Below are 27,354 nucleotides of genomic sequence, written 5' to 3'. Positions count from 1 at the left end.
ACATCCCCATGATATTTTGGAAACATGAAACAAAAACTGCAAAACAGAATTCACAAGTTGGAGAAATGCATTAGGTCATGTTCCTGTGGCCATGAACTGAAAATATGTTCCACAGGCTAGAGTAAAAGAAAAGCACTAACATAATACAAGCTCTTCTTGGCTTTGGCTATTATAAAAAGTGCTGGCCAATGCACGCATATGCATTCAAGCTGAATCAGGATGTTAGTTAGTGATTTCTTTTTCTGTATCATGAAGAGTGGCACTAACGGACAGGGGGTGCTGTGGCATGCTGTACTGCAGGGCTGCCCAAGTCCGGTCCTCACGACCTACTGGCAGGCCAGGTTTTCAGGATATCCACAATGAATATGCATGAGAGAGAGATTTGCATACTAAAAAGGCAGCGCAGGCAAATCTCTCTCATGTATATTCATTGTGGATATCCTGAAAATCTGGCCTGCCAGTAGATCTCGAGGACCGGACTTGGGCATCCCTGCTGTACTGAAATGGATAATGTGTAGGATACATGCAAGACACCTACTTTTCATATGATTCTGGGTAAATCTAGTTAGTAATGCACATGTGATAGTCAGGGCAACGCTCAATTAAGAGTCTATGAAAAGTTAAGTACAAAGAAATAAAAATTTGAATATGTATTATAGCCAAGATTAATAATAAGAAACTAGAGATTAATAGTAAGATAAGTATAATAATATAATAGTAAGATAAGTATAATATTCTCTTTATGTAATTTGCTGGATTAAGCAAGATCATAAGGGAAATTGGGCATCTGTATATATTGTAGAGATATTAATCTTCCTCCATCTTTCTTTGTGGTGTAATTGATGACAGATGTTCCTGAGCTAGCTAGCTCAGAGAATATCTGATCTCACATTCCATTACTTGGTAAAGAGAGAAGCCCAGATCCCTTAAATGTACTTGGATAATAATTATCTTATATGAGATAAAATATGACGTTTGGCATGTGAGTGAATGTTGGGATCTCAGAATGTGTGTGAGAATATGTTTGATTATGTGTGTGAATTTTGGATGTGTCTTTACATATAAAATGTGCATTTAAAATTACTATAAAATTTTAGTTTTGAAAATTCCAGAGGCAACTTATGGCAATGGTTAAGCTAAAGCCAGGGACACTGTTACCATGGAAATGCCAGTCTTTGAGAGGCCCAGGATATACAAAGGTCAGCTAGTTTAACCTCTGGTATAAGAATTCTCATTAAGAGGGGTTTTATGGGTTTTCTTTTAGTGTCTGTGAAATCCCAGGCTGTCAGTGTTTCAAGTAATTTGGTCAGTGAACTGTTTTGATTCAAACTTTTAAAGAATATTGGAAAGGAAATTTTCTTTGGGTATATTATGTTTTATGCATATTCAGAAATTGCTGTGAATAAATATATAATTTGTAAAACTTTACTTTAAGCTTGGTATCTATAAGAGCTAAAATAAATTTATTTGTTCAAATACATAAGGACAGCCTCTGCTGGCTGACCATTGGTAGATTGGAGTGATGTAAAATTGGTCATTGCGAGAGTGCATAAATGAACGAAGCAGAATAGTTTGGTTGAGACCACGTTTATTCAGAAGAGGTGCATTTTACACATCCGACTATATGTGTCTCCATTGTACAAATGATTTTTGAAACAAGATTATTTTGTTAAATTTAATAAACAATATTTGATTGGAAATATTTGTACAATTATCATTATTCCCGGTCATCTAAGGGCAGAGGTTAGGATAATACTCTGTTCAATCATTCAATATCGCATGAGATATGTATGATAAACTGGATGAGATTGCTAGATGACATTATTTATTCATTTATTTTTCTATACCATTCTCCCGGGGAGCTCAGAATGGTTTACATGGATTTATTCAGGTACTCAAGCATTTTTTCTTGTCTGTCCCTGTGGGCTCACAATCTATCTAATGTACCTGGGGCAATGGGGTGGATTAAGTAACTTGCAGAAACCTGCAGCAGGTTCCAGGACCATTGCCCAAGGGCTTACAAGTTAAGAGAGGACATACAGTTCTGGAGAGCGCACTATATATATATATATATATATATATATATATATATATATATATATATATATATATATATATATATATATATATATATAAAACAGGATGGAGTTACTACAGAGAGCAGATATTAAAATGGTCCTAGGTCTTCATCAGTTCAGTGAACCCACAATTTCCAGTCACACTGCAGACTTCAGAGCATACCCTGAAGAAAGCCACAGCATGATGGATGAGACGTCAGTTTCTATCTGACAAAGATGCTGCTATTAAGCTGCTGTGTCTAAGCTGTGGCATGTCAAAGTGGCTTTGAGATGCTATTCCATAAGAAGTTTGGCACCCCTTAATGCCATTATATGCACTAAATCCCAAATTCTATAAAAAGCGCTAAATATTGTGCATGCAATTTGGATCATGTACCCAAATTGCATACGCAATTTAACTGACTACAAGCCAATTAACACTGATAATTGGCTTTTTAACAAGCAAATATAGATGCTAATTAAAATCAATTACAAGTTATGGGCATAAATTTAAGTGCGAGTCAAAAAAAGTGGCGTGCATACAGTTAGCATATTTGTTGAAGTAAAACAAAAGGCACGTGGCCCAACCCTGACCCCATAAACAACTCATCTATTCTCCTTCCCTGAGCTCAAGGCCTCATCTGGAGGGCCTCCAAGCGTGCATGAATGCGACACGATGTGAGATACACTTGCATTACAGTGTTCCCCCGTGAATTTGCAGTTCGCAAATTCAGTCATTCGTGGTGTTTTCTGACTGCCTCTTCCGGTCAGAAAATACAGGGAATGAGTCCATGAATCAGCCTTCTGCACAGCCGATTCCTCCTCCTCTCCCCCCCGGTCAGCCAATCAGCCTACTGCACAGCTGATTCCTCCTCCTTTCCCCCCCCCCCCCCCCCGGTCAACCAATCGGCCTTCTACACAGCCGATTCCTCCTCCCCCCTGGTCAGCCAATCAGCATTCTGCACAGCCGATTCTTCCTCCTCTCCCCTTCCCCCCCCCCCCCGGAGCATATCGGATATGATTTACTGCACCCGCTGGAGCCCCAGCTGCCCTTTCCTGCCTTTTTACAGACTCAAAACCGCATTTGTGGTTTTTCAAAATTTGCAGGGGTTCCTAGAACAGAACCCCCGTGAATTTCAGGGGAGTACTGTATATATTTGTGTGAATATTTATTTGGAAAATAGAATATAAATAACTTGCTACCTCATATTACCTATGGAATGGCTGGTTTCTCATTATTTTAGTTTTGTGCCAAGGTGTATTAGCATTAAAGATGCTACTTTTACACCATTTGGACCAAATGGCTTGTCCAACATATGCAGTATGCAGGAAACAGAGCAACTAACACTTGGGAACTCATTACAGGTTTTGTCCCTTCACTGGGCATTAAAATGATTACGCACCTATATCATACGCCAGAAAATCAGCAGAGAAGCATCTCGCCCCATTACTCAGGGAAGTATCGTTGTGGGTGTTTCCTCCAAACACCAACATTGCGCCACTGATGAGGACAGCCGAGTGCAGGTATCGCGACAGCCCACTCTCCTTCAGAATAGTCCTGCAAAAGAAATGAATGTTTTCAGGCATTCCATAAAGAAGGGTATAAACATTTTGGCACTGTGGTTCCCTCATATCCCCACCTCCCCTTTCAGTTGACTTTTGCCACTCAGAAAATATCAAGTCAAAAATGACACAGGGAAAAAAAACCAATGGTATCAATTAAGGAAGCTGAAAACATACAAGCTAATTATTAATGATTAAGGGAAGCTTGTTCGATGAGTGCTCAGGAAATCTCGGCACATGTGCATCACTGTTATTCAGTATTCTCTACCCTCTTATAGCAAAAATGTGTCTATTCCCAGAAACTCAGAGTCCAATATTCAAAGCATCTTAACCAATCAGCAGAGCTTCCAGCCCTGTTAAGTTGCTTGTGCCTGTCTATCTGCTGATATTAAGAAGCACTTAACCATACAGTGCCACTAATTATCATTACCTGCCCGTGCATTGTCCAGTTAACATTGCGGTGGCTCATAAGGGGAGCTGGGATTTAATTGGACACCCATTGATATTCAGACCAATAACCAGTTAAGTGGATAAAGTTTGAGGTTGTTGCCTGGTGGTGGGAGGGAGTGGGCATCTCTCCCGCTGCCAGGAAAGTGTCAGGGGCTTGCTTAGCTCAGGCACTGACCAGAAAGTAAGGCTATGACAGCTCAGACCTGACAGAAAATTTGCTCACAAATGTAAGACTACGAGGTTAGGGAATCACCCAGCGATAATAGTGAATTGTGCGAAGTGCTCCTTCAAATATTAATGACCTCGTTGTCATACATTTGCATGGCAGAGTCAGAGACTTCTAGGAAGCTCAGAAAAGACCACAGTAAGCTATTTTGATAATCCACCACTAAAATACTCTGATTCTAGGAGTAGATACATATTTTATTGAGGACTTCATACTGGAGTCTTTTTCTTTCTTTTTTCTCTTCTAATATCTCCCATATTATTTTTCTTTCTTATCCCTCACCCCCATTTTTTTTTTTTTTGCATTGTGGGCTATTTAACATTGTGGGCTAAGGGAAATGGCCAATTACAATCTTAGGCCAGAATGCACTGGGAAAGAGGCCTAAGATTTCGGTTGGCCCAGGTGCCTAAGGCCCCTCCTAAGGGATAGGCCTTGAGCGCCTGGGCCAATCAGGGTCTTAGGCCCCTCCCCGGTACATCCCACGATACACCTGAGAAGGGGCAGGCCCGTCATTCAGTGAAGGCCAGCCTGCCAAATGAATGGAGGAAGCATCCGGCTGGCCAACTTAAAACAAGGTACATTGGGGTCCGGGTAGTATCAGGGGGGCATGCCCTTTGGAGGACTGGACATTTTCCTACTGCCGATTTTGGGTGACTAGTGTCTTAGGCCAAAAACGGACTTAAGGCTTTTTTTTTATTTCGCCCCTCTATGTGTATAAATTTAGGCACAGGATCCGCGTCTAAATTTTACGCAGAGGTCCAAAAAGAGAGTGCGGAAATGGGAAAGTCATAGACAGATTGGTGTGCTCTTAGAATGTCTACACATAATTATAGAATAAGAGGGATCCGTGCCTAATTTAGGCATGAGGATTTACATCACGTTTCAGCTAGTGGAAATGGTCACCCCCCCTAAAGATAGGTATGGTTTCTGGTGCTAAGCGCTAATCTATAAGCAGCACCTAACTTTGAGCACTGTTTCTTGAATAGAGCTAAGAGCATTTTTTTAGCCATTTATAGAATCTAGTCCTGAATGCAGAACTGACTAAAGTACCAGCATTTGCAGCCGCTCTCAGCGTCGACAGCTACAGCTTCTTATAAAATTACCCCCAAAATGTCAATTCCTTCCCATCCTCAGGAACTCTTCCTCTCAGGTTGGGCAAAATTATGTGCATATATGCTTTATAGATCTAAGTTTACACATATATAGTTTAGGCAATTAAACTTTTAAAAGTTTGGCATCAGGGTACTTTACAGGCCACACATGAGGCAGGTATAAATTGCACCAATATGTAAAAAATGAAAAGCATATCCATATCCATGCCCTTTTAACCTTATCCCACAAATTCACCCATGAATTTTCCCACTTTATTTTAGCTAGGGTTATCAAATTTTCCATTTGGAAAATCTGGGACCCCCCCCCCCCCCCCAAGACCCATCCCCGCCCCGTCACACCCCAGCCCCCAGCCCCCCCTCCACTGGCTCCTCTCGTCAGGCAGGAGGGCATCCGTGGATTTGATATAAGCTTTTGATATAACCTGACAAAGTGCCGGATTTTGAAAAGTCGTCCAGACCCCCGGACATGTCGTCAAAAGCAGGACATGTCCATGGAATTTCAGACGTCTGGTGACAATAATTTTAGCTGCATATTTTTGACCATCTCTGAGAAAAGGTGACTAAAGTAGCAGCTGCAATATATTGAGAACGCTTATGGTCCATGACATGAAGAGTCAGCCAATCTGCAAAAAAAAAAAAAAAAAAAGACAAGACACGTTTGAATTCCTGTAACTTTTTGCTTTAGGTCACTTAAAAAGGATGAAGTTTTTTAGACTGTTGTATCACAAATTCATTAAAATTTCATTTTTATTTCTGGAGACTTTGGTCAGCTTTTCCCAGAGTTGAAAAGTGGAAGAGGAGGTTAGCCTTTTGGAAATATTCTCGAGTATTTTTGAGGCAATACCACCCTAGAAAGGTTTTTTTGAATGCACTAATCGGTTCCCTGACACAGGATCGAAACGGGCCACGTCGGAACCTGTGATTCAAGATAAGTTTTCTTTGAATCTATAGTAGCACCAGAATAAGCTAGACTGTGTTTTGCAGCCAAAGAAAAATATTTTCATATTCATTCAAATATAATTCAACTATAAGCGATGACTTGGGGGTGAGGCAATATTCTTGGGGTCATAGAAACATGTCTCATCTCAAGCTATCATTATTTGTAAAAGAAGTTTTGTAAAATCACTAGAGCAGTGATTTTATATTATTTTTGAGTCAAACAGATTAGCCACCAGAACAAGAGGCCATGCAGTCTGAGCTGAAAGATGTCTGCGGGGTGCTCCAGCCTCTAATGCCAGCTTGTCCGTCTATACTCATTTTCTTGCTCCTCAGACACCATAGCCCCGGGCTCCAACAGAAAATGTCTTCAGCTGGTTGGGTTGAGCATCCCCTCCATCAAAGGTATGATGGAGAGGGCAGCAGCTTTGCAGGAGAGAGGGGAACTGAGAGGAAATGTTGGTCCCTTACAGTTCTCTCCTTCCCTTCATTCCTCCCTTTTCACTTTTTTTTTTTTTTTTTTTAAATCTCGATGTACTTTGCTCCATCCTATCGCCGCATCCCTACTGTATCACTATGTCCCTGTCTCTTATATTTCAACTATGAAATGTTTCCCTTTATTTTTTAACCATTTTTTTTTTAATTTAGTATTGTAAACCGTCTAGGTATACTTTGATAGACGGTGTAACAAGTACTGAATAAACTTGAAACTTGTCCCAGTCCACCCCTGCCCCTCCCCAAAAAAATCAATTTCTGAATACCTCCCTGTCTTGGACTATTTTATAAAATATATTGTTACCTTGTCATATGGAGCTGAGGTTTATAACATGGAAGAGTAGCTAATGGCTATGTGAAGTGGCCTGAGAAGAAGGGGAACAAAGTTCAAAACCCACTGCAGCTCCCTGTGACCCTGGAAAGTCATTGAAGTTTGTAAACTGCTTTGATTGTACCACAAAGTCACTTGATTAAAAAAATTCTATCATTTCAAGTCTAAACCTCACACAACAGCAGCAACATCTCAGATAATCACAGTCTTCTATCACAGAGGGGACCTACCAGGTAGAAACATTTTTTGAGGCTCATTTATTTGGCTTATGACAAGACGGATCTCTCTTTCAGGCTCTTTATGAGGGCAAATTTTCAATTTCATCCTATCTGACTTCTAACATCTGAATGTTTTGTTTTCCTCTCACGTGTTCTGCCATCACGCTGTCACCTCCAGCCCAGTTTCATCTGAAATGTTATTGCAGGCTGTCCAAAGTCTTGACAACGTTTTGTTATCTTCCTGGCGCTGTTAGGATGGTTTCATAAACGTTCAGTCACGTTGTGTTTGCCATCACGCTTACACCGCAATTACCATTAAGACATCTCCACTGATCTGCGCTGACATTTTCCTCGTTTCCATCCATCAGAACCTCATCTCCACAGACTCATCAAAATGCCATTATGGCGCATCAGTCTGCTTAGCCAATACCTTCTTATCACCTTCAGAGAATACTACTGTCTATATAGGCTGCCCCAGTGTGTAGGCCGCAAAAAATGCCTATATATGTTTTAAAACTCTTAGATAAGCCGCCCCATGTTACAAGCCACGGCCTATCTAAGTTTTAAAACCGCATGGGGGAGGCCTATACATCCCCCCCCTCCGATAAATATCGTACCTCCGCTGGCTGCATTATTTTAAAAGGTATGGGGGATCTACTAATGGGGCGGCTTATCTACGATGTCATTAGGTAGGCTGCCCATATATAGGCCGAAGCCTATATATTATATGGGGAAATACAGTATACATCCAAGAGCACTGCTATCACTATTTTCCACTGCCTACGTAATGTCAATCTGATTGCTGCAAAAAGACCCAAAAAAGACAGTGAAGGCGCTCTCAGGGTGCTAGTGTGCTTTATTCGTTCACAAAGAGACTCAACACATACGTGTTTCGGCCACAATGGTCTGCATCAGGAGTCTATAGATTGTGATGATTTGTCATCAGTTTTTGTATGGTACAATTCCAGAGTATTTCAAGGGTAAGATGACCACTTATCAGCCCAAAAGATTGTTGCAATCTGAAACATTGGCTTTGTCAAAGGCAAATGTTAATCCGAAATATGTAGAAACCCGTGCAATGGCTTTTGTTGTGCTGGGGTGAAACAATGAAATTCGATGGTAGGGCAGCTAAGGAACTTTCAGAAAACTCCTCAAAACACAATTGTTCGTTAATGCTTTTTCATAGGGTCTGTCTTGATTGAGGATTACCGTATTTTCACGTAGATAACGCGCACCCGTGTAAAACGCGCACATGGGTATAGTGCGCGAAAAACACAAATCTATGTACAGAAATTTTTATATACCGCGCACACCCGTATACCGCGCATGCTGCCCGACTCTCCGGTCGCCGCCCGACTCTCCTTTCCCCCGCCCCGACTCTCCTCTGGCCACCCCGACTCTCCTCTCCCCCTTGAAGTCCTGTCCCCACCATGAAAGCCTGATGCCCCCCCACAACGTCCGATTCACCCCCCTCCCCCCCGCAGGACCGTTCTCACCCCCACCGCGAAGGACCGCTCGCATGCACCCGCACCCCGAAGGACCGCTCGCACGCACTCCCACCCGCACCCCCACCCTGAAGGACCGCTCGCACCCCCACAGGCTCTCGACCCCCCCCCATCATGTAGAAGCTCCTACCGGTGTCCTGCTGCTTCCTATTGGCGGTCCCGACTCCCCGACACGATCAGGGCAAAAGGGAGCTCAAGCCTTCTTGCCCCAGCCAACCGCGGCACTCCCGACACAATCGGGGTAAGAGGGAGCTCAAGCCCTCTTGCCCCAGCCAACCGCGGCACCCCCAACACGATCGGGGCAAGAGGGAGCTCAAGCCCTCTTGCCCCCCCCCCCCCCGACTCCCCGACACGATCGGGGCAAGAGGGAGCTCAAGCCCTCTTGCCCCAGCCAACCGCGGCACACCCGACACGATCGGGGCAAGAGGGAGCTCAAGCCCTCTTGCCCCAGCCAACCGCGGCACCCCCGACACGATCGGGGCAAGAGGGAGCTCAAGCCCTCTTGCCCCCCCCGACTCCCCGACATGATCGGGGCAAAAGGGAGCCCAAGCCCTCTTGCCCTGCCGACTCCCCAACTCCCCGACAATATCGGGCCAGGAGGGAGCCCAAGTCCTCCTGGCCATGGTGAACTCCCCCCCCCCCCCCCCGGCTAGTTGTTCGGGTCAGGAGGGAGCCCAAACCCTCCTGGCCACGCGACCCCCTACCCCCACCCCGCACTACATTACGGGCAGGAGGGATCCCAGGCCCTCCTGCCCTCGACGCAAACCCCCCTCCCAACGACCGCCCCCCCAAGAACCTCCGACCGCCCCCCCCCCCCAGCCGACCCGCAACCCCCCTGGCCAACCCCCCACGAAACCCCCACCCCCCTTCCCCGTACCTTTGTGTAGTTGGCCGGACAGACGAGAGTCAAACTCGCCTGTCCGGCAGGCAGCTAACGACGGAATGAGGCCGGATGAAGGAAATCACTCACTGTATGCTCCAACCGCCTCTTCCTGTACTAAAGTTGGGCCTCACCAATCAGGAGCTGCTTTGACACACAGCTCCTGATTGGTAAGGTCCAACTTTAGTACAGGAAGAGGCAGTTGGAGCATACAGCGAGTGATTCCTTCACTCGCCGGTGCTCTGGCTGCCCTCTCCTGCCTCCCCTGCCCGGTCATTCACAGTCGGAAAATACCATGAACGACCGGGACCGCGAACCGCCGACCATGAATTCGTGGGGAGCACTGTAGTTCAAGAAACAGAATATATAAACATACACATATATCATGCATTAAAAAAACAATAGGGGCTGCATTCTAGAATGTTGTCCGATTAAGACCTCTTGTTTAATTTTTAGTTTTATTTTGCTGGTTTTAACCTTATTTTGTTTCTTTCATCCACTTTATATATAGTTTTATGTTGTTTGCAGCTCTTCTTTTGGATGCCAAGGTTGTGGCTGTGAGTGGAGCAGCTGCTATGTCGGGGCCCAGTTCTGCCCTGCGCTCTCTCTTCTCATCTTCTACTTGTTGGCTGCGCTGTAGATGCCGCCACTTGCATCAGGCACTGAGTTGGAGTGGTTCTTGGGGACCGCAGTTTCCCTTTCGTGCTGGCGGGATTGCGTTATGCCTGATGGCTGCACTGTTGGCTCCTTCCTTCCACATCTAACGCATGTAGTGCAACACCAGAAACATAGAAACAAGTGAATTTCTTCCTGAACAGTGCAAAATGTAGATGTAAATTTTCAAAACTAATATCTTTCAATCACTAAATTGAAAATAAAATCATTTTCCTTTGTTGTCTGATTTTATTTTTTTAATCATCTTTTCCCAGTCTCTGGCTGCACTTCCTTTTATGTGTGCGCTTAACTCTGTTTCCAAGACCTTTTTATCCATCTGCTGATTTTCTCTCCTTCACTTTCTGCCCTACATCCATCTTTGGTATTAACCTTTAACATTCAATTTTCTTCCATTTTTCTGCTTCCTTCTCAATCTATTTTTCCATGTCTTCCCCTCCTCTCCATACATGTGCACCATCTCTTCCCTTCTTTTCCCCTATTCTCATTAATCCTAAAAAGCATTTCTTCCATCTTTTCCCTTTCCCACTCCGCCCATCCCTGTGCACCATCTCCTCTCTCTCCCCCCCCCCCCTCCTCTGTTCTGACATCTGTGGTTTTTCCCCTTCCTATGGTCTGGCATATTTTTTCTCTCCTCCCCACAGTTTGGCATCTCTATCCCTTCATTTGGCATATTTTTCCCCTCCTTCCCCCTACTGTGGTCTGGCATCTCTCTCTCCTCCTTTCCTCCCCCTTCTTGTGGTCTGGCATCTCTCTCCTTCCATCCCCCTTCCACTGATCAGGTATCATTCTCTTCTCCTTCCCGCAGCTTGGCATATCTCTCTTTCTTTCCTTCCTTCCTTCCCTTCCCGCTCTTCCCATGGTCTGCTATATCTCTCCTCTCCTCACAGTCTATCATATCTCTCTCTTCTTCCATCTCTGCTCTGTACCGTTGCCCACTATCTTTTGCTCTCTCCCTTATGTTTCTGGCTCCGGAACAAGAGGACATAGGATGAAGTTAAAATATGATAGGTTCAGGAGTAGTTTAAGGAAATACTTTTTTTTACAGAAAGGGTAGAACAGTGGTCTCAAACTCGTGGCCTGGGGACCACATGCAGCCCGCCAGGTACTATTTTGAGGCCCTCGGTATGTTTCTCATAATCACAAAAGTAAAATAAAATAGTTTCTTGATCATATGTCTCTTTAGCTATAAATGACAATATTATTATTAAGACTTAGTCAAAAGGAAAGATTTATAAACTATAAAGAGTTTTACCTCAGGCAAAATTGTCATTTCTTTAATAAGACATAAACTTTTTTTTCTGAGGCCCTCCAAGTACCTACAAATCCAAAACGTGGCCCTATAAAGGGTTTGAGTTTGAGGTCACTGGGGTAGAAGATACATGGATTAGTCTCCCTCCCGGTAGAGGTGGTGGAGACAAAGACTGTTTCTAAATTCAAGAAAGCATGAGACAGGCATGTGGGATCTCTTAGGGAGATGCTGTGGATGGGTAAACTGGATGGGCCATTTGGCCCTAACCATCATGTTACATTGGTTTAATTAAATGTAACTTGAAGAGATTACAACTTATTCAGAACATGGCTGCCAAAATAATTTATGGTAAAACTAAATATGATCATGTTACTCCACTGTTGAGCGCAAAACACAGGGGAAACAAATCCACAACAGATAGAATGATAGGGACAAGTGGAATTGTCCAATAAGAAAAGGTGCAATGAATAAAAATGTCTTTCAACTCATCTGAATAATCAGGTGATCCTTTATTCTTCCAAAAATACTCGACCCGACATGTACATGTTTCGGCCCTACGGCCTGCGTCAGGAGTCTTAGAGATCTTTGGGTATGAAATAACCTGGTGTATGGACCACTCTAGAAAACTGTATTTATCAAGACGCCGTCATGCGAATGCTGGCTGTAAAGTGATATTGAAAAAAGGATCACCTGATTATTCAGATGAGTTGAAAGACATTTTTATTCATTGCACCTTTTCTTATTGGACAATTCCACTTGTCCCTATCACTCCACTGTTGAGGGCATTGCATTGGTTTCCAATATATTGGAGGGTTCAGTTTAACTGTGTGAATGTGATTTTTAAGAGTTTATATGGGATTTTTTTTCCCCACTATTTCCTCTTTCTTTTAATTCCTATCGTCTTCAGTCTACGAGGAATATACATAAATTTAAATTAATATTCCCCTCCATTCAAACTTTAGGTAGCTTTCACATTCTTTGGCATTTACTATGGTGAAAATCTGGAATGATCTTCCTCCAGTTATTAAACTCTTTCTTCGCTGACTTGCTTTAGAAAAACCTTGAAAACATATCTGTTTACATAAGATCTTACTGATAACTGATAGAAGTCCCTAGTCGACAACTGTAGGTTGACATTCACTGACTCTCCCTCTTCTATTATTGTTTATCAATGTTCCTAAGATTACGTTTTGGTAAGCGGTTCCAGTCCCTCTGGGAATGACCCAGTATATAAGACTAAAGATTAGATTACATACTGCTTTCCAGACATTGCCCCCTTTTCTCATGTGTATAGAGGTATTTAATGATTCCCTTACCTGAGGGCTTGTACTTACCTGAGGGATTTGATCATTCTGCCCCAACAATTCAAGTTTAAAGCCCTATTTAGGTTTACTAATTACATTCCAGTTATTTATTTTAATTCTTTATTTTTGTCAACTTTCATCCAGGGTGAGGGATTTCATTTAGGGGAAGATAGTGGCTAGGGGATGGAATTAATAATAATAATAATAACAACAGTTTATATACCGCAGGACCGTGAAGTTCTATGCGGTTTACAATGATTAGAAATGTTACAGATTGAGTGAATAAACAGAGTTACAGATTGAATGAACAAACAAAGTACAGATTTAGCGACAGGTGGTTCTTGTGCTCGGTTGTTAAGGACTAAGATTGAATAGGTTGGTTTCCTAAGTATTTCAGGAATAGATGTGTTTTCAGGCGTTTCCTGAATTCTCCATAGGTAGTAGGCACAAGCAATTGTTCAAGGTCTTTACCCCATAATGCTGCTTGATGTGCGAGAAGATGTTGATGATGACTTTTAAATTTACAACCTCTAACCGGTGGAGAAACGAAGTTCAGGTGTGAGCTTCGCTTGTGTCTGTTGGTTGTGAAAGAGAAAAGGTCTGTTATGTATTTAGGGGCTAAGCCATAGAGTACCTTGAAGCAAAAACAACCAAACTTGAATATCACTCGTGCCTCCATTGGTAGCCAGTGTAAGAGTCGATAGGATCAAACCTCTTCAGTCCACAAAGTAGTCTAACCGCTGTATTTTGAATTCATATGGAAATTAAATTTGAAAGAATGATTTAAATTTGTATGAAATATTATTGTAATTCTTATTGAATGTATTTTTATTATCTTATTGTACTGATTATTTGATTCTTTCAATAAAAATTGTTATACATAAAGCCTTATTCAGTAGTATAGCCAGTCAGCTGCTGAAGACACTTCTTCCTTTCTTGGATAGATGCACACCATTTCTGAATATCCATATCTCTGGCTAGCCCAGTGGCCAGCTACGTCACACAACATAGCCAGTCACTGCCAATATTCAGTGGCTGGCAGGCTAAGGCTAGTGGCTAGACAGACCCACCTAAAAAAAAGCAGGTCTATCTTTTACCACTTTGTCTTAGCAGGTCAACGCCTGAATATCGGCCTGGCTGGCTAAGTCTGAAGTAGTGAACATTGACCTGGATTTTCAATGCCAGTGGTCCTGGATTTCTGTCAACCTCGTCCTGGTGCATTATGGGACCTGCAGCACTGATTTCAATGGATAGACTACAAATAGTACACTGCTTTGGAATGTAAGTTAAAAACCAGGACTGGCCAAAAAAATCTCCCGCCTGTAATGGGTAACTTTACAGCTCTGCCATCAGAGATAAGATGCAGGCTCAACGGATCTACCAGTACAACATGGCATTCACTCTAATCTAATCTTAACCCGGGCAGAACCCTACACTTACTACATATTTCCACTGATCCAACCCTTCAAGTCAATAAATTTCTTTTTTAAACAGAGCAGTATTTGCCCTTATTAAATACATGTTGATTTTGCTACAAAAAATACTTCCAATTATATTTGCATACAGCTTCAGCTTAGCTGCTAGAAAACTGTTGGCACTGGATTACCCCCTCATACTTAGGTTTTTTTATCCTTTTTCCAAGATAGTAAACTATATTCAAATACTGAATGTGATAGTTAGTAAAAGCTCTGTTGTTCCAACACAGAAACTCGGTTAGCAAACAGCTCCAATACTTTACACCAGGGCTGCCCAATTCCAGTCCTCGAGATCTACTGGCAGGCCAGGATTTCAGGATATCCACAATGAACATGCATGAGAGAGATTTGCCTGCACCGCCTTCCTGGTATGCAAATCTCTCTCATGCATGTTCATTGTGGATATCCTGAAATCCTGACCTGCCAGTAGATCTCGAGGACCGGACTTGGGCAGCCCTGCTTTACACTGTACTGCTGAATACTTGCTGAAATAGAAAGCTAGCCTTCAGTTTGGAAATAGTGTTAGGATGGGGGCATCCGAAAACTCTTCCAAAACAGTGCCACAAATTTCGTTAGGGCACAAAGGCACAAGAGCGCGAGTGATCCCGCGGCGGAAGATAGAAGGAGCAATGGGGGACGAAGGGAAATCATTCTGTCAATGTTGCCAGATTGCCCAAAGCCAATGACATTTAAAGAATAAAGGGCTCCGTCGTCAGATCAAGCTCAGCATTTCTTAACATTTCTCGTGAGCTAACTTCATAGCAAAACTTGCATGCCTAAACCGAAGCCAGTAATGCCAGCGGGCAAATCTTAAAGTGAAAGAAGAAAATGTTCTGAGAGATGTAGCTTGATTTTACAATGTAAAGGTCAGAGACACAAAGCAACGCTCATGAACTGCAATAAACCACAGAGGTATGAAACTGCCTACAAGAGGCAGCCAGATCTCTAACAAGAAAGTTAATTGAAGTAGCAGTTTAGTAAACTGAAAGGAAAGCGCCTTTGATCTTTCATGATATTTCTGTGTAGCAAAGGGCTATATTTCACAATGTTTAACCTCTGCACTTTGACCTATGGCCACTCACATACCAACAGATGGATCTAAGCTCCTTTATACACTTATAGTATATATCAGAGATCTCACAGTCCCTTCTTGAGTCAGGTTTTTAGGATTTCCTCAATGACCAAATTAGGAAAATATGACCATGTTACACCTCTCCTGAAAGAAGCTCATTGGCTACCTATAACCCATCGAATCACATATAAAGCAATTATGCTAGTCTTCAAAATTAGATTCTTCCCCCAACCCTCTTTTCTAGATAAACTTCTCATCCCCTACTGCTCATCATGGACCCTTAGATCAGCCAATCAAAACCTGCTATCTGTTCCCACAATCAAAGATTTCTTCTATACGAGAAAGACCAACTTTTCCGTAGTCGCTCCTACCCTATGGCCATCCCACGTTCGTCACGAGACATCAATTGACAAATTTAAGGCTAAATTAAGAACTTTCTTATTCCAAGACGCGTTTTCCTGCTCCCAAATATAATTTATTCTTCAATACCTCAACCGCTTTTAGGAAGCGATCCCATTCCTTATGTTTCATCCCTCCCTTTCCTTTTTTTTTTTTTATTGAACTATGTATTTTTTCCCCTTCCACTTCTTTTCCCTACCATCACTTTCCAGTATGTCCAGTTAAAGTCTAAATGTTCACAATCCCCCTTCTTTTTTCTTTTCAATTATTTTGTAAATTGTATTAATTTTATTTTTTTTTATCTTATTTTAACTTGTAAACCGGCTAGATATTTGCTGATAGTCGGTATAGTAAAAATTTAATAAACTTGAAACTTGAATATGCACGAGATCTATGTGCATGCACTGTTTTCAATGCATATTCATTGGGGAAATCCTGAAAACCCAACTGGATTGCGGCCCTCAAGGAGGGCTTTGAGACCCCTGGTATATATTTAAGGCAAGATTCTCAAAAATCCACGTTAAAAAAACGCAGCCGTTGTGAGAGCGAATTACCTGGGGTGTATGGACCTAAGGTCGTAGCTTGTTATGTTGCAAACTAAGTCTGGAGGCTCAGAAAAGTATTTTGAAATCCTAGCCATCTAGTGAGCCTCCTGGGTACTGGTTGTGGCGTGCCGATGTTCATCAGTTGGCTTGTTGGGAAGCTAGAGATGCGAAGGGCTCTTGGAAGGGGGGCCAGCGCTTTTGCATTTGGGATCCCTATCTTTGCATTTTGCATCCTAAAGGACGTAATCATCTTCTGACCAAGCTGGGAGGGTAGTAGAGTGTGAATTGGTATGCTTGATGGGGTGTTTTGTGGGGGTTGGACGCAACCTGGGGATGGATAGATGGGGGTTCTGGGACTTTTGTGGGGTGGCTTGCAGGCTGTGATTCATAGGGTTAGGTGGTACCTTCTGGGATAGGAATAGCTCGCAGGATGGGCTGTTTATCTTAGGTATTTTGACTGGGGGGGGTGTTATTCCTGATTGTTGTACTATTTTTTCTGTCATTGTTGGGGGGGGGGTTATTGACAGTGGTGGGTCTCTAGGCCAGCTCTGGCTGGTGGGATCTGGGGATTATAAGAATCCAGATTCCTGGGTTCCTATTTTACAAATGTGTCGTATGGCCTTATGGATCCATGGCATTTTTGCTTCTGTAATGCATGAGTTTGGGGGGGGGGGGGGGGCTGAGTGAGTGCTGTATTTGTTGCTGATATGTTGGATTTTGTGTGATCTTGAAAATTTTAAAAAATGTTTCAACATTAACGTCCACTTTTACAAAGCCGCAAAGCAACAGCCCCGAAGCCCTTTAAATCTCAATGGGCTACGGGGCCATTAGCTCAGCGCAGCCACTAGCGTGGCTTTGTAAGAGAGGCCGTAAAAAAAAAAAAAAAAAAAAACAAGACATTCTCCAAAAATTTCACATGCAAACGATGTCGCCAAACAGCGGGGGGAGATTTGCTCAATTTACATGCAGCGAGACGCATCAAGTCGCTGACTGGCATATGCGCAATATACAAGGAAAGAGGCATGAATGTATGCATGTCACTGGAAAGCAACACAATGCAATCAGCACGGGCGTTGTTTGAGCATAGAATATGATTACGTCACATGCGCGCGACACACGGGTCAGAAACGCTTCTAAACTACTGGAATTGGCGGCACAAATCTCAGCATGCTTTGTGGATCTTCCCTGCCGTAAAGCATCAGTGACGCCATATAAGCCGTAAGAGGTGTGTCAATCATAGGCATACAAGAGCTATTGGCCGAATGGGAGGGGAGAAGTTGCGTCGACTTTTATCAATCGCGCATAAAACATGCCCTGCCTTTCTCTACAAAAAAACTAATAATTCAGGTAAATCTTGTAATTGGTTTTATGTCTAATTTATTAATCATGACCCACAGCCAGAAACACACAAGATAAGGGTATCATGCACACACTCAAGAAGAAAAGTTGGCTTTTAACAAGCGCACATGAAACATGCCTGTCTCTTCCATAAACTCAAAGATTTTACTACCCTCCACTTATAAAATATAGATACACTTTTTTTTTTTTCCAATAGGTACAGTCAAAACACAAGTGCTGGTGGTACCCCTGGACCAGTTGCTGGTTTTTGTCGCCATAAGCTGGTGCCACTCTTTGAAAATGCCTCAGCAATTTTTAAGAATCTTTCGGAGGGCTCATTTCAATGTTAAATAGCACATTTGCATGCCATTGTTGGAGACTGCTTGAAACCTCGCTAAAGACAGAGATAATCCATTTTGAGAATCTGCCGCTAAAATACATGCAGGCAAAACCGCCAGAAAACAGTTTCGAGACCGCGTTAAAGTTTTGAGAATCGTGCCCTTAGTTTGTAATTTATTTGATTTACATCTCCTTTAGCTACAGCCTCAGCACCCTGAGGTTGTGGGTTCAAACCCACACTGCTCCTTGTGACCCTGGGCAAGTCACTTAATCCCCCCATTGCCCCAGGTACATTAGATAGATCACAGGTGTCAAAGTCGGTCCTCGAGGGCCAGAATCCAGTCGGGTTTTCAGGATTTCCCCAATGAATCTGCATGAGATCTATTTGCATGCACTGCTTTCAATGCATATTCATTGGGGAAATCCAGAAAACCCGACTGGATTCTGGCCCTCGAGGAGGGACTTTGACACCCCTGAGATAGATTGTGAGCCCACTGGGGCAGACAGGGAAAATGCTTCAGTACCTGAATAAATTCATGTAAAACGTTCTGAGCTCTGCTGGAAAAACAGTATAGAAAAATGAATGAATATATAAACATTAGCTTATATTTTGATTTATTTTTTTTCATTTGCCAACAACAATGCACACTCTTTCAAAAGAGCACAAAAGGCTTTGCTTCCGTAATGGCAAAATGGCCAAACAAAATATTGTAATGCCCTTGTATTGCTCTATGGTATGGCCACACCTCGAATACTGTGTGCAATTCTAGCTGTCGCATCTGAAAATTAGAAAAAGTACAGAAAAGGGTGACGAAAATGATAAAAGGGATGGGATGACTTCCCTATAAGGCTGAAAAGATAAACACAGGCTAAGTTGCGGGCCAAATTTTTTATTAAGATATTTAGGGCTCCTTTTACAAAGGTGTGTTACGGCCTTAATGCACGGAAGAGCACGCGCTAAAATGCCCCGTGCGCTAGACCTTAACGCCAGCATTGAGCTGGCGTTATTCTAGAAGCATACCGCGTGGTAATTTCGTGCGTGCGCTAAAAACGCTAGCGCACCTCAGTAAAAGGAGCCCTTAGTCTTAGTAGAAGTATAGATCCTTCCTCACCCTGAGACACCATTCCAGTGATTCACCTGGTTCCTCCAAAGTACACATATTGAGATCTTTAAGTCTGTCCCCATATGTCTTATGACGAAGACCACGCACCATTTTAGTAGCCTTCCTCTGGACCGATTCCATCCTTTTAATATCTTTTTGAAGGTGTGACCTCCAGAATTGCAGACAATATTCTAAATGAGGTATCGCCAGGGTCTTATACAGGGGCATCAATGTAAACCTAATTCACGCCAGTCTTGCGAGGTTACTATGGGGGCGAGTGGCCTAGTGAACAGAGTTGCTGCCTCAGCAAACTGAGTTCAATCCCAGCCTGTTCCTTGTGACTCTGGACAAGTCACTTAATTCCTCCATTGTCCCAAGTTCCATAGTTAGATTATGAGCCTGCTGGGACAGATGGGAAAAATACCTGAGTACTGATTACTATTCATTGTATTGTATTGTAACCACTTTGGGTAAATCTCTTCATGAAAAGGTGGTAAATAAACATAGCAACCACTGTGGGAACTCAGGTCAGCTATTTTGAGTAGTGAGACTAAACAGGGCAGGAGCATAGGAGCATCGTTCTTACACTGACTCATTGCTGGACCTGCAGGGCTTAAGGTAGGGCCTGAGAAGAAGCCTGCGATGGGTCTGTGAGGGGGAAGACTTGAATAGAAGCGGAGACCCCCATTTTTGAACCAAAAATCTAGGTTTATATTCGCGTATATACAGTAATTAAACTCAGGAATCCGTTTCTGGAGAATGTGGTGAAAGCAGTTAAGCTTAGCAGGGTTTAAAAAAAAAAGTTTGGATAATTTCATAAACATCAATAAGCCATTATTAAGATGGACTTAGGAAAATCTGCTTATTCCTAGGATACTGGGCTTCATGGCCCTTTTGTCTTGTCCCAGTATAGCAAGTTCAAGTTCAAGTTTCAAGTTTAATATAAATTTGATTGATCGCTTATTCAAAATTCAAAGCAATGTATGTAACATTCCCTGAAACAACACAGGAAACACAAATGTTCTGGCTGCCCATTCCTAATATTTTATGTTAATACTGTAGAAAGTTGTTAAATGTCCATTGAAAAAAAAAAAAAAGATTTTAAAACAAAACACCTATCAGACTTTCCTAAAAGAAACAACTACCATACTCCAAGTTGGTAGACATTTAATTGAGTCTGAAGAATCTCTGTTAAATGCCCTATCCCCGAACAGGATGAGCCCTCCAAGGAAATAAAGCGATTTACAGAGCCAAGAATATAATTAGCCTTCTCAATTCCTGGCAGAGACTGGGGATCAAAATAAGGTATATCAATTAAATATTGCTTCAACATTTCACAGTGGATATTATAGAACAAAATGGAAAATTCAAGAAAATGTTAATTACTGGTTTTATAGTCTTTTTTTGCAACTTTTCCAATTTAGACTCTAAATACAAATTGCCCTTAATCAACACCCTATTCCAGATATCTTCACTATTTTTCAAATGGAAGTCAGTGTGTCAAAAAAACCAACAACAAACAAACCTCAAATTGAGAGCCAAGACTATCAGAAGCCAAAGAAAGAGATACCCTGTCACAGAATGGGACAAATCATCACGGCCAGTTCATCAAGGGACGTTTCGTTGCAGCCATAATGAATCGTTCCATTCCAAGAGAAGACGAGCATTGGAGAAGGAAAGTTATGGTAAAGTGCCATTCTGAGAAGAGATGGGACCCAGGGAGGACAGGGAGTGGGTTGAATTTTAGGGGGGTGTAGGGAGGCATTGCCCCCATGCTAAATCGAGTAGAATGGGAGGAGAGGGGGAGGGTTAAATGCCTACAATTCAGAGCATGTTGGCCTGCAATTCATGGGAGAGAAGTCGAACTATGGGACTAGTGGTGGAGAACCTCAGGAGGAGACATGCTGGACTGGGGACAGAGGAAGAGAGAGGTACAGATGACAGAGACCATGAATCGCAGCTGATTCAGTACTGAAGCAGCCACACTGAACTGGCCACTCTGAATCGGCCGTGACCCCCCTATACAGTGGCATAGTCAGACTTCCAATTAAGGGTGGGCCTGAGACCCAAGTGGGTGGGCACAAAAATGTCTCTCTTCCCCTTCTCTCCACCTCCCTATCTCAAAATATCTTTCCTATATTCTTCCATTCTCCTCTCACTCCCTTCTGCTCTCACAAACACACACATCCTTGCTTCTGCCTCCTTGTACATTCTTCTGCTCCACTCACTCTTCTCCATCTCTCCATAATTCCCTTATCTGCCACCTCTTTCCCTTCTCTCCCTCTACACATTCCTCTTTGCACTTCTCTTCTCCTCACCACTCTTTCCTTTATTCCTTCTTTCCACTTCTGCCCCTTTGCTCCCTTCCTCAATCTTCTTTGCATGCACCTCTAACACCTTATTTGGTTGGCCCAAATTAAAAAAAAATAAATAAATAAATAAATTTCCAAAACCTTACATTTGGTAATATCTCCACCAGAAAAAATTTACATAGTAGATGATGGCAGATAAAGACCCGAATGGTCCATCCAGTCTGCCCAACCTGATTCATTTTAAATTTTTTTAATTTTTTCTTCTTAGCTCTTTCTGGGCAAGAATCCAAAGCTCTAACCAATACTGTGCTTTGGTTCCAACACCCTCCCAGCCATTGAAGCCCTCCCCAGCCCATCCTCCCCCAAACAGCCATATACAGACACAGACCGTGCAAGTCTGCCCAGTACTGGCCTTAGTTCAATGGTTAATATTATTTTCTTATTCTAGATCCTCTATGTTCATCCCACGCTTTTTTGAACTCCATTACCGTTTTCCTCTCCACCACCTCTCTCGGGAGCGCATTCCAGGCATCTACTACCCTCTCCGTAAAGTAGAATTTCCTAATATTGCCCCTGAATCTACCACCCCTCAACCTCAAATTATGTCCTCTGGTTTTACCATTTTCCCTTCTCTGGAAAAGATTTTGTTCTACGTTAATACCTTTCAAGTATTTGAACATCTGAATCATATCTCCCCTGTCCCTCCTTTCTTCTAGGGTATACATATTCAGGGCTTCCAGTCTCTCCTCATACGTCTTCTGGTGCAAGCCTCCTATCATTTTCATTACCCTCCTCTGAACCGCTTCAAGTCTTCTTACATCCTTCGCCAGATACAGTCTCCAAAACTGAACACAATACTGCAAGTGGGGCCACACCAACAACCTGTACAGGGGCATCAACATTTTCTTCCTTACAAAGTTGTCATAACCCCTGATAAAGTAATGTCAATCTTGGCTACAATCAGTCATACATGAAGAATAGTTTCTTCAACAGGGATTTTAATAGAAAATCTCCTTCAGCCTCCAAATACCTAGAAAAAAATCAGAGGCTATTAGGACTGGTTCACAAGATGAGCCACTACCAGTAACCACAACTAGAGACAGTTTAATTCTCCTATGTTTAATGCCCAGTGAATGATCAAACCAGCATCTTGAGACATCCTTTCTCTAGACCAGGGGTTCTCAATCCAGTCCTCAGGACATACCAAGCCACTCTGGTTTTCATGATATTCACAATGAATGTGCATGAGATAAATATGCATATGCTGCTCTCCATTGTATGCAAATCTATCTCATGCATATTCATTGTGGGTATCCTGAAAACCCGACTAGCTTGATGTGTCCTTAAGACTGTGTTGAGAACCCCTGCTCTAGACTCACTTCCAACTGAGTAGACTCTAAACTAAACTAAACCTTAAGTTTCTATACCGCGCCATCTCCACAAGCGTAGAGCTCGGCACGGTTTACAGGGTTAGGTTGAAAAGGAGCTACAATGAAGGGTTATAGGAAAGGAGCTAGGAAGATAAAGAGGGACAGGGAACCAAAAAGCGGGAAGTGTTAGATTTTTGAAAAGAGCCAAGTTTTCAGGTGTTTGAGGAAGGATTGGAGGGAACTTGAAACTCTGAGCGGGGATGTGAGGTTATTCCAGAGTTCTGTGGTTCTAAAGGGGAGGGATGTTCCTAGTTTTCCTACGCGGGATATACCTTTTGTAGAGGGGAATGATAGTTTCAATTTTTGGGAGGATCTAGTGGAATTAGGATTAGAGGAATTCGAGAAGAGTGGGATAACAGGAGGGAGGATGCCATGTAGAATCTTGAAGGCTAAACAGGCACATTTAAAGAGGACTCTGGAGTGAACTGGGAGCCAGTGAAGTTTGGACAGAAGTGGGGAAACGTGGTCGAACTTGCCTTTTGCGAAAATAAGCTTGGCTGCGGCGTTCTGGATTAGCTGAAGTCTATGGAGTTTTTTGTTTTTTTTTAGTTAGGCTTAAATAGATGGAGTTGCAATAATCCAGTCTAGAGAGGATGGTGGATTGAACAAGGACGATGAAGTGAGAATGATGAAAGTACGATAGGATATCATCTTCTTTTCCATAGTTAGTGGCAAGTTCCTGGCTCAATCAGGCTTCTTCTCCGAAACCACATTCATACTGTCAGCTAATTTCTAAACTTGCCCCCCTCCAACTACTATAAAAGAATGGAACTTTGAGCTTTCCTCAAAAACAGTAGTAAAGGAGACCTGTATATTATATACCAGTGGTCTCAAACTTGCGGCCCGGAGGCCACATGCAGCCTCAGTATGTTTATCATAATCACAAAAGTAAAATAAAACAGTTTCTTGATCATATGTCTCTTTAGCTATAAATTACAATATTATACACAAAAAAGATCTTTGCGTTCTGAGAATTTAGCTTTACTGAGGACGTCTGTGAATCCAAGACTTGTCGAGACTGGTAAAATGACTTTCTGTTGTGCAGGAGTTAAGTTATGGAACTCCTTGGTGGGTCAGATATGAAATTGCTGTGAAAAGGGCAGGTTTAGAAAATTACTTAAGACGCAGATATTTGTAGAAGCCTTTTTCTAGCTATCTCTAGTAAAATTGATGAACTATCTACGATCTTTAGAATCCAAATTATATCTTTCTGAGGATCGTTTGTACATTTATTTTATCACATGTCTATTTTATTATGTACTTGTTTTTATCATGTGTTTATTTTTATATTATGTATGTAAATTATGTAAACCGCTTAATTTTAAACAGTAAATTTTTAAAATTAATAAATAAATATTATTAAGACTTAGCTAAAAGGAAAGATTTATAAACTATAAAGAGTTTTACCTCAATCAAAATTGTCATTTCTTTAATAAGACAATAACTATTTTTTCTAACGCCCTCCAACAAGAACCTACAAATCCAAAATGTGGCCCTGCAAAGGGTTTGAGTTTGAGACATGGCAAAAAGCTGCTATTACTGGGTCACTTTGATGATGCATCAAGACCAGAGTTTAAACGATCGAAGAGCCACACCTACCCTCTCTTCCTTCTACACTCTCTATAGACCCTCTTCACTTGACTTCTTCCAACTGACTACAGCAGTCTGTACTTTAAATACCTGCTACTGCCAGTTTGTTCCAGTAACATCAACAACCAGGACAAAAGGTCAGGATCAGACAGTCCAGAAGCCTCACTCCCCCTCCTTCCTACTCTGCAAATCTATGGGGAGATCACAAACATGATTACGATGAAATCTAAAAATATTCCTGAGCTAAAAAATTCTAAAAGGAAGAGTGGGAAAAAGTTCCCAAAGAAAGAACACAAAGACTCTTATTTGGCCTCAGAGATTGCTTGCGAGCTGTTATTTCTGCCAAAGGAGCTATTACAAAGTACTAACTAAACAGATGTTCAATCTTCTGCACCTGTTATACTTTTGCACACAAATGCATTGCTTATTACATGATAATACCAAAATATTTTCTAAAACAAGCGTCAATAATCCTCATGATGGAATCATCCATAGGATCTCAGAATTGAAAGTTCTTCTGTAGGTCAGGTGTGAAGTTCTTGCAGCCAAACAGAGTTAATGTGCCTGAACAAAATAAATAAACCATGTTTGCATCAATGCATGCAAATCATTTTACACTCACCCAACTTTATTGTTTTATCAGACCTAGCACACCACCACATGCTGTATTTTATGACCTGATGATCAATTAATTAATCAGGCACTTAATCTGAGACAATTACATTTCTCAAATGTCAGCTGGAGATTCCCACTCACTTTACATGCTAATGAGAAAGCAAAGCTTTCCCTTCTGATCCCCATAGATAGCGACAATGATTTCACCAACAATGAGGCTACTGGAAACAAACCATCACCACACTTTGACTTCCTTATGTAGCATCCTCCCACTTGACCCTATTTGAGGTGAACACATGCATTGGACTGTAGCCAAAAGAGTTTTGATGTATGGCTTCAGGACAATGGATATACTATACAAATGGCTACCACAGCATTGCATTTTGCTCTGTCCCATATAAATTTGGGAACTAAAACAAAAGGAGGATATAACCCTGCTGGAGAGGGTGCAAAGGAGAGCCACGAAGCTAGTAAAAGGTATGGAGAATCTGAGCTACAAGGAACGGCTCAGAAAACTGGGATTGTTCTCCCTCGAAAAGAGAAGACTGCGAGGGGATATGATAGAGACTTTTAAAATACTAAAAGGATTCGACAAAAAAGAGCAAGAAACATCGTTATTCACATTGTCAAATGTGACACGGACAAGAGGTCATGGACTGAAACTGAGGGGCAGCAGACCCAGGACAAGTGTCAGGAAGTTCTGTTTCGCACAGCGAGTGGTGGATGCTTGGAATGCTCTCCTGGAGGAGGTTGTGACAGAGACCACCATTCTGGGATTCAAAGGCAAGTTGGATGCACACCTTCTTGCAAATCACATTGAGGGATACAAGTAAACAAGGTATTCATCAAGGAACACCTAGCTTAGCCTCCGCGTGCACAGGTCGCCAGTCTAGATGGACCTAAAGTCTGATCCGGTGAAGGCATTTCTTATGTTCTTATGCAGTGGCGTACCAAGGGGGGGGCGGGAGGGGAATCCGCCCCGGGTGCCAGCCCTGAGGGGGTGCTCCCGGCTTTGCCGTTCAGTCCCCCCCCCACCCCCGAAGGACCGCTCGCCCCACTGACCTTCCTGCACCACCTGTGAAGCAGCCCGCAGCAGGATCGCGACGTCAGCGATCCCTGAGCTGCTTGGGCGCTGCTTCCTGCGCTGCGGTCTCGCCCCTCCTCTGATGTCAGAGGAGGGGCAGGACCGCGGCGCAGGAAGCAGCGCCTAAGCAGCGCAGGGATCGCTGACGTCGTGATCCTGCTGCGGCTGCTTCATAGGTGGTGCGGGGAGGCCAGGGGGGCGAGCGGTCCTTCGGAGTGGGTCACAGGCCTTCAGGGTGGGACGGGCGGGCAGGCAGGCAGGCTTTCAAGGGGGGTGACAGGCAGGCAGGCCTTCAAGGGGGGGACAGGCCTTCAAGGGGGGGGACAGGCAGGCCTTCAAGGGGGGGGTGCAGACCTTCAAGGGGGAGGGACAGGCCTTCAAAGGGGGGGCAGGCAGGCCTTCAAGGGGGGACAGGCCTTCAAGGGGGAGGACAGGCAGGCCTTCAAGGGGGGAGGCAGGCCTTCAAGGGGGGGGACAGGCCTTCGGGGAGGTGCAGACCTTCAAGGGGTGCAGGCCTTCAAGGGGGAGGGACAGGCCTTCAAGGGGGGGCAGGCAGGCCTTCAAGGGGGGGACAGGCCTACAAGGGGGTGGGACAGGCCTTCAAGGGGGTGGGACAGGCCTTCAAGGGGGGGACAGGCCTTCAGGGGGGTGCAGGCCTTCGGGGGGGGGGTGCAAGCCTTTGGGGGGGTGCAGACCTTCAAGGGGGTGCAGGCCTTCAAGGGGGGGACAGGCCTTCAAGGGGGGACAGGCCTTCAAGGGGGGACAGGCCTACAAGGGGGTGGGACAGGCCTTCAAGGGGGGGACAGGCCTTCAGGGGGGGTGCAGGCCTTCGGGGGGGTGCAGGCCTTCAAGGGAGTGCAGGCCTTCAAGGGGGGGACAGGCCTTCGGGGGGGTACAGGCCTTCAAGGGGGGGACAGGCCTTCAAGGGGGGGACAGGCAGGCAGGCCTTCAAGGGGGGTACAGGCCTTCAAGGGGGGGTGCAGGACTTCGGGGGGGTGCAGGCCTTCGGGGGGGGTGCAAGCCTTCAAGGGGGTGCAGGCCTTCAAGGGGG

General features: G+C 43.4%; 1 protein-coding gene across 1 annotated transcript in view; it reads right to left on the bottom strand.

Moving 5' to 3' along the window:
* The window catches only part of ATRNL1 (attractin like 1), a 1,517,170-nt gene that overhangs the window by 1,096,755 nt on the left and 393,061 nt on the right, over positions 1–27,354 (bottom strand). The window contains exon 10 of the mRNA XM_033941321.1: positions 3,461–3,615. Coding sequence (XP_033797212.1) covers positions 3,461–3,615 — 155 coding nt within the window. The remainder of the gene's footprint in view (positions 1–3,460; positions 3,616–27,354) is intronic.

Source organism: Geotrypetes seraphini, chromosome 4 (assembly GCF_902459505.1).
Source record: "Geotrypetes seraphini chromosome 4, aGeoSer1.1, whole genome shotgun sequence".
Taxonomy (NCBI): domain Eukaryota; kingdom Metazoa; phylum Chordata; class Amphibia; order Gymnophiona; family Dermophiidae; genus Geotrypetes; species Geotrypetes seraphini.
The sequence above is the reverse complement of the archived record's forward strand: the minus strand, read 5'-3'. Positions and strand labels throughout refer to the sequence as shown.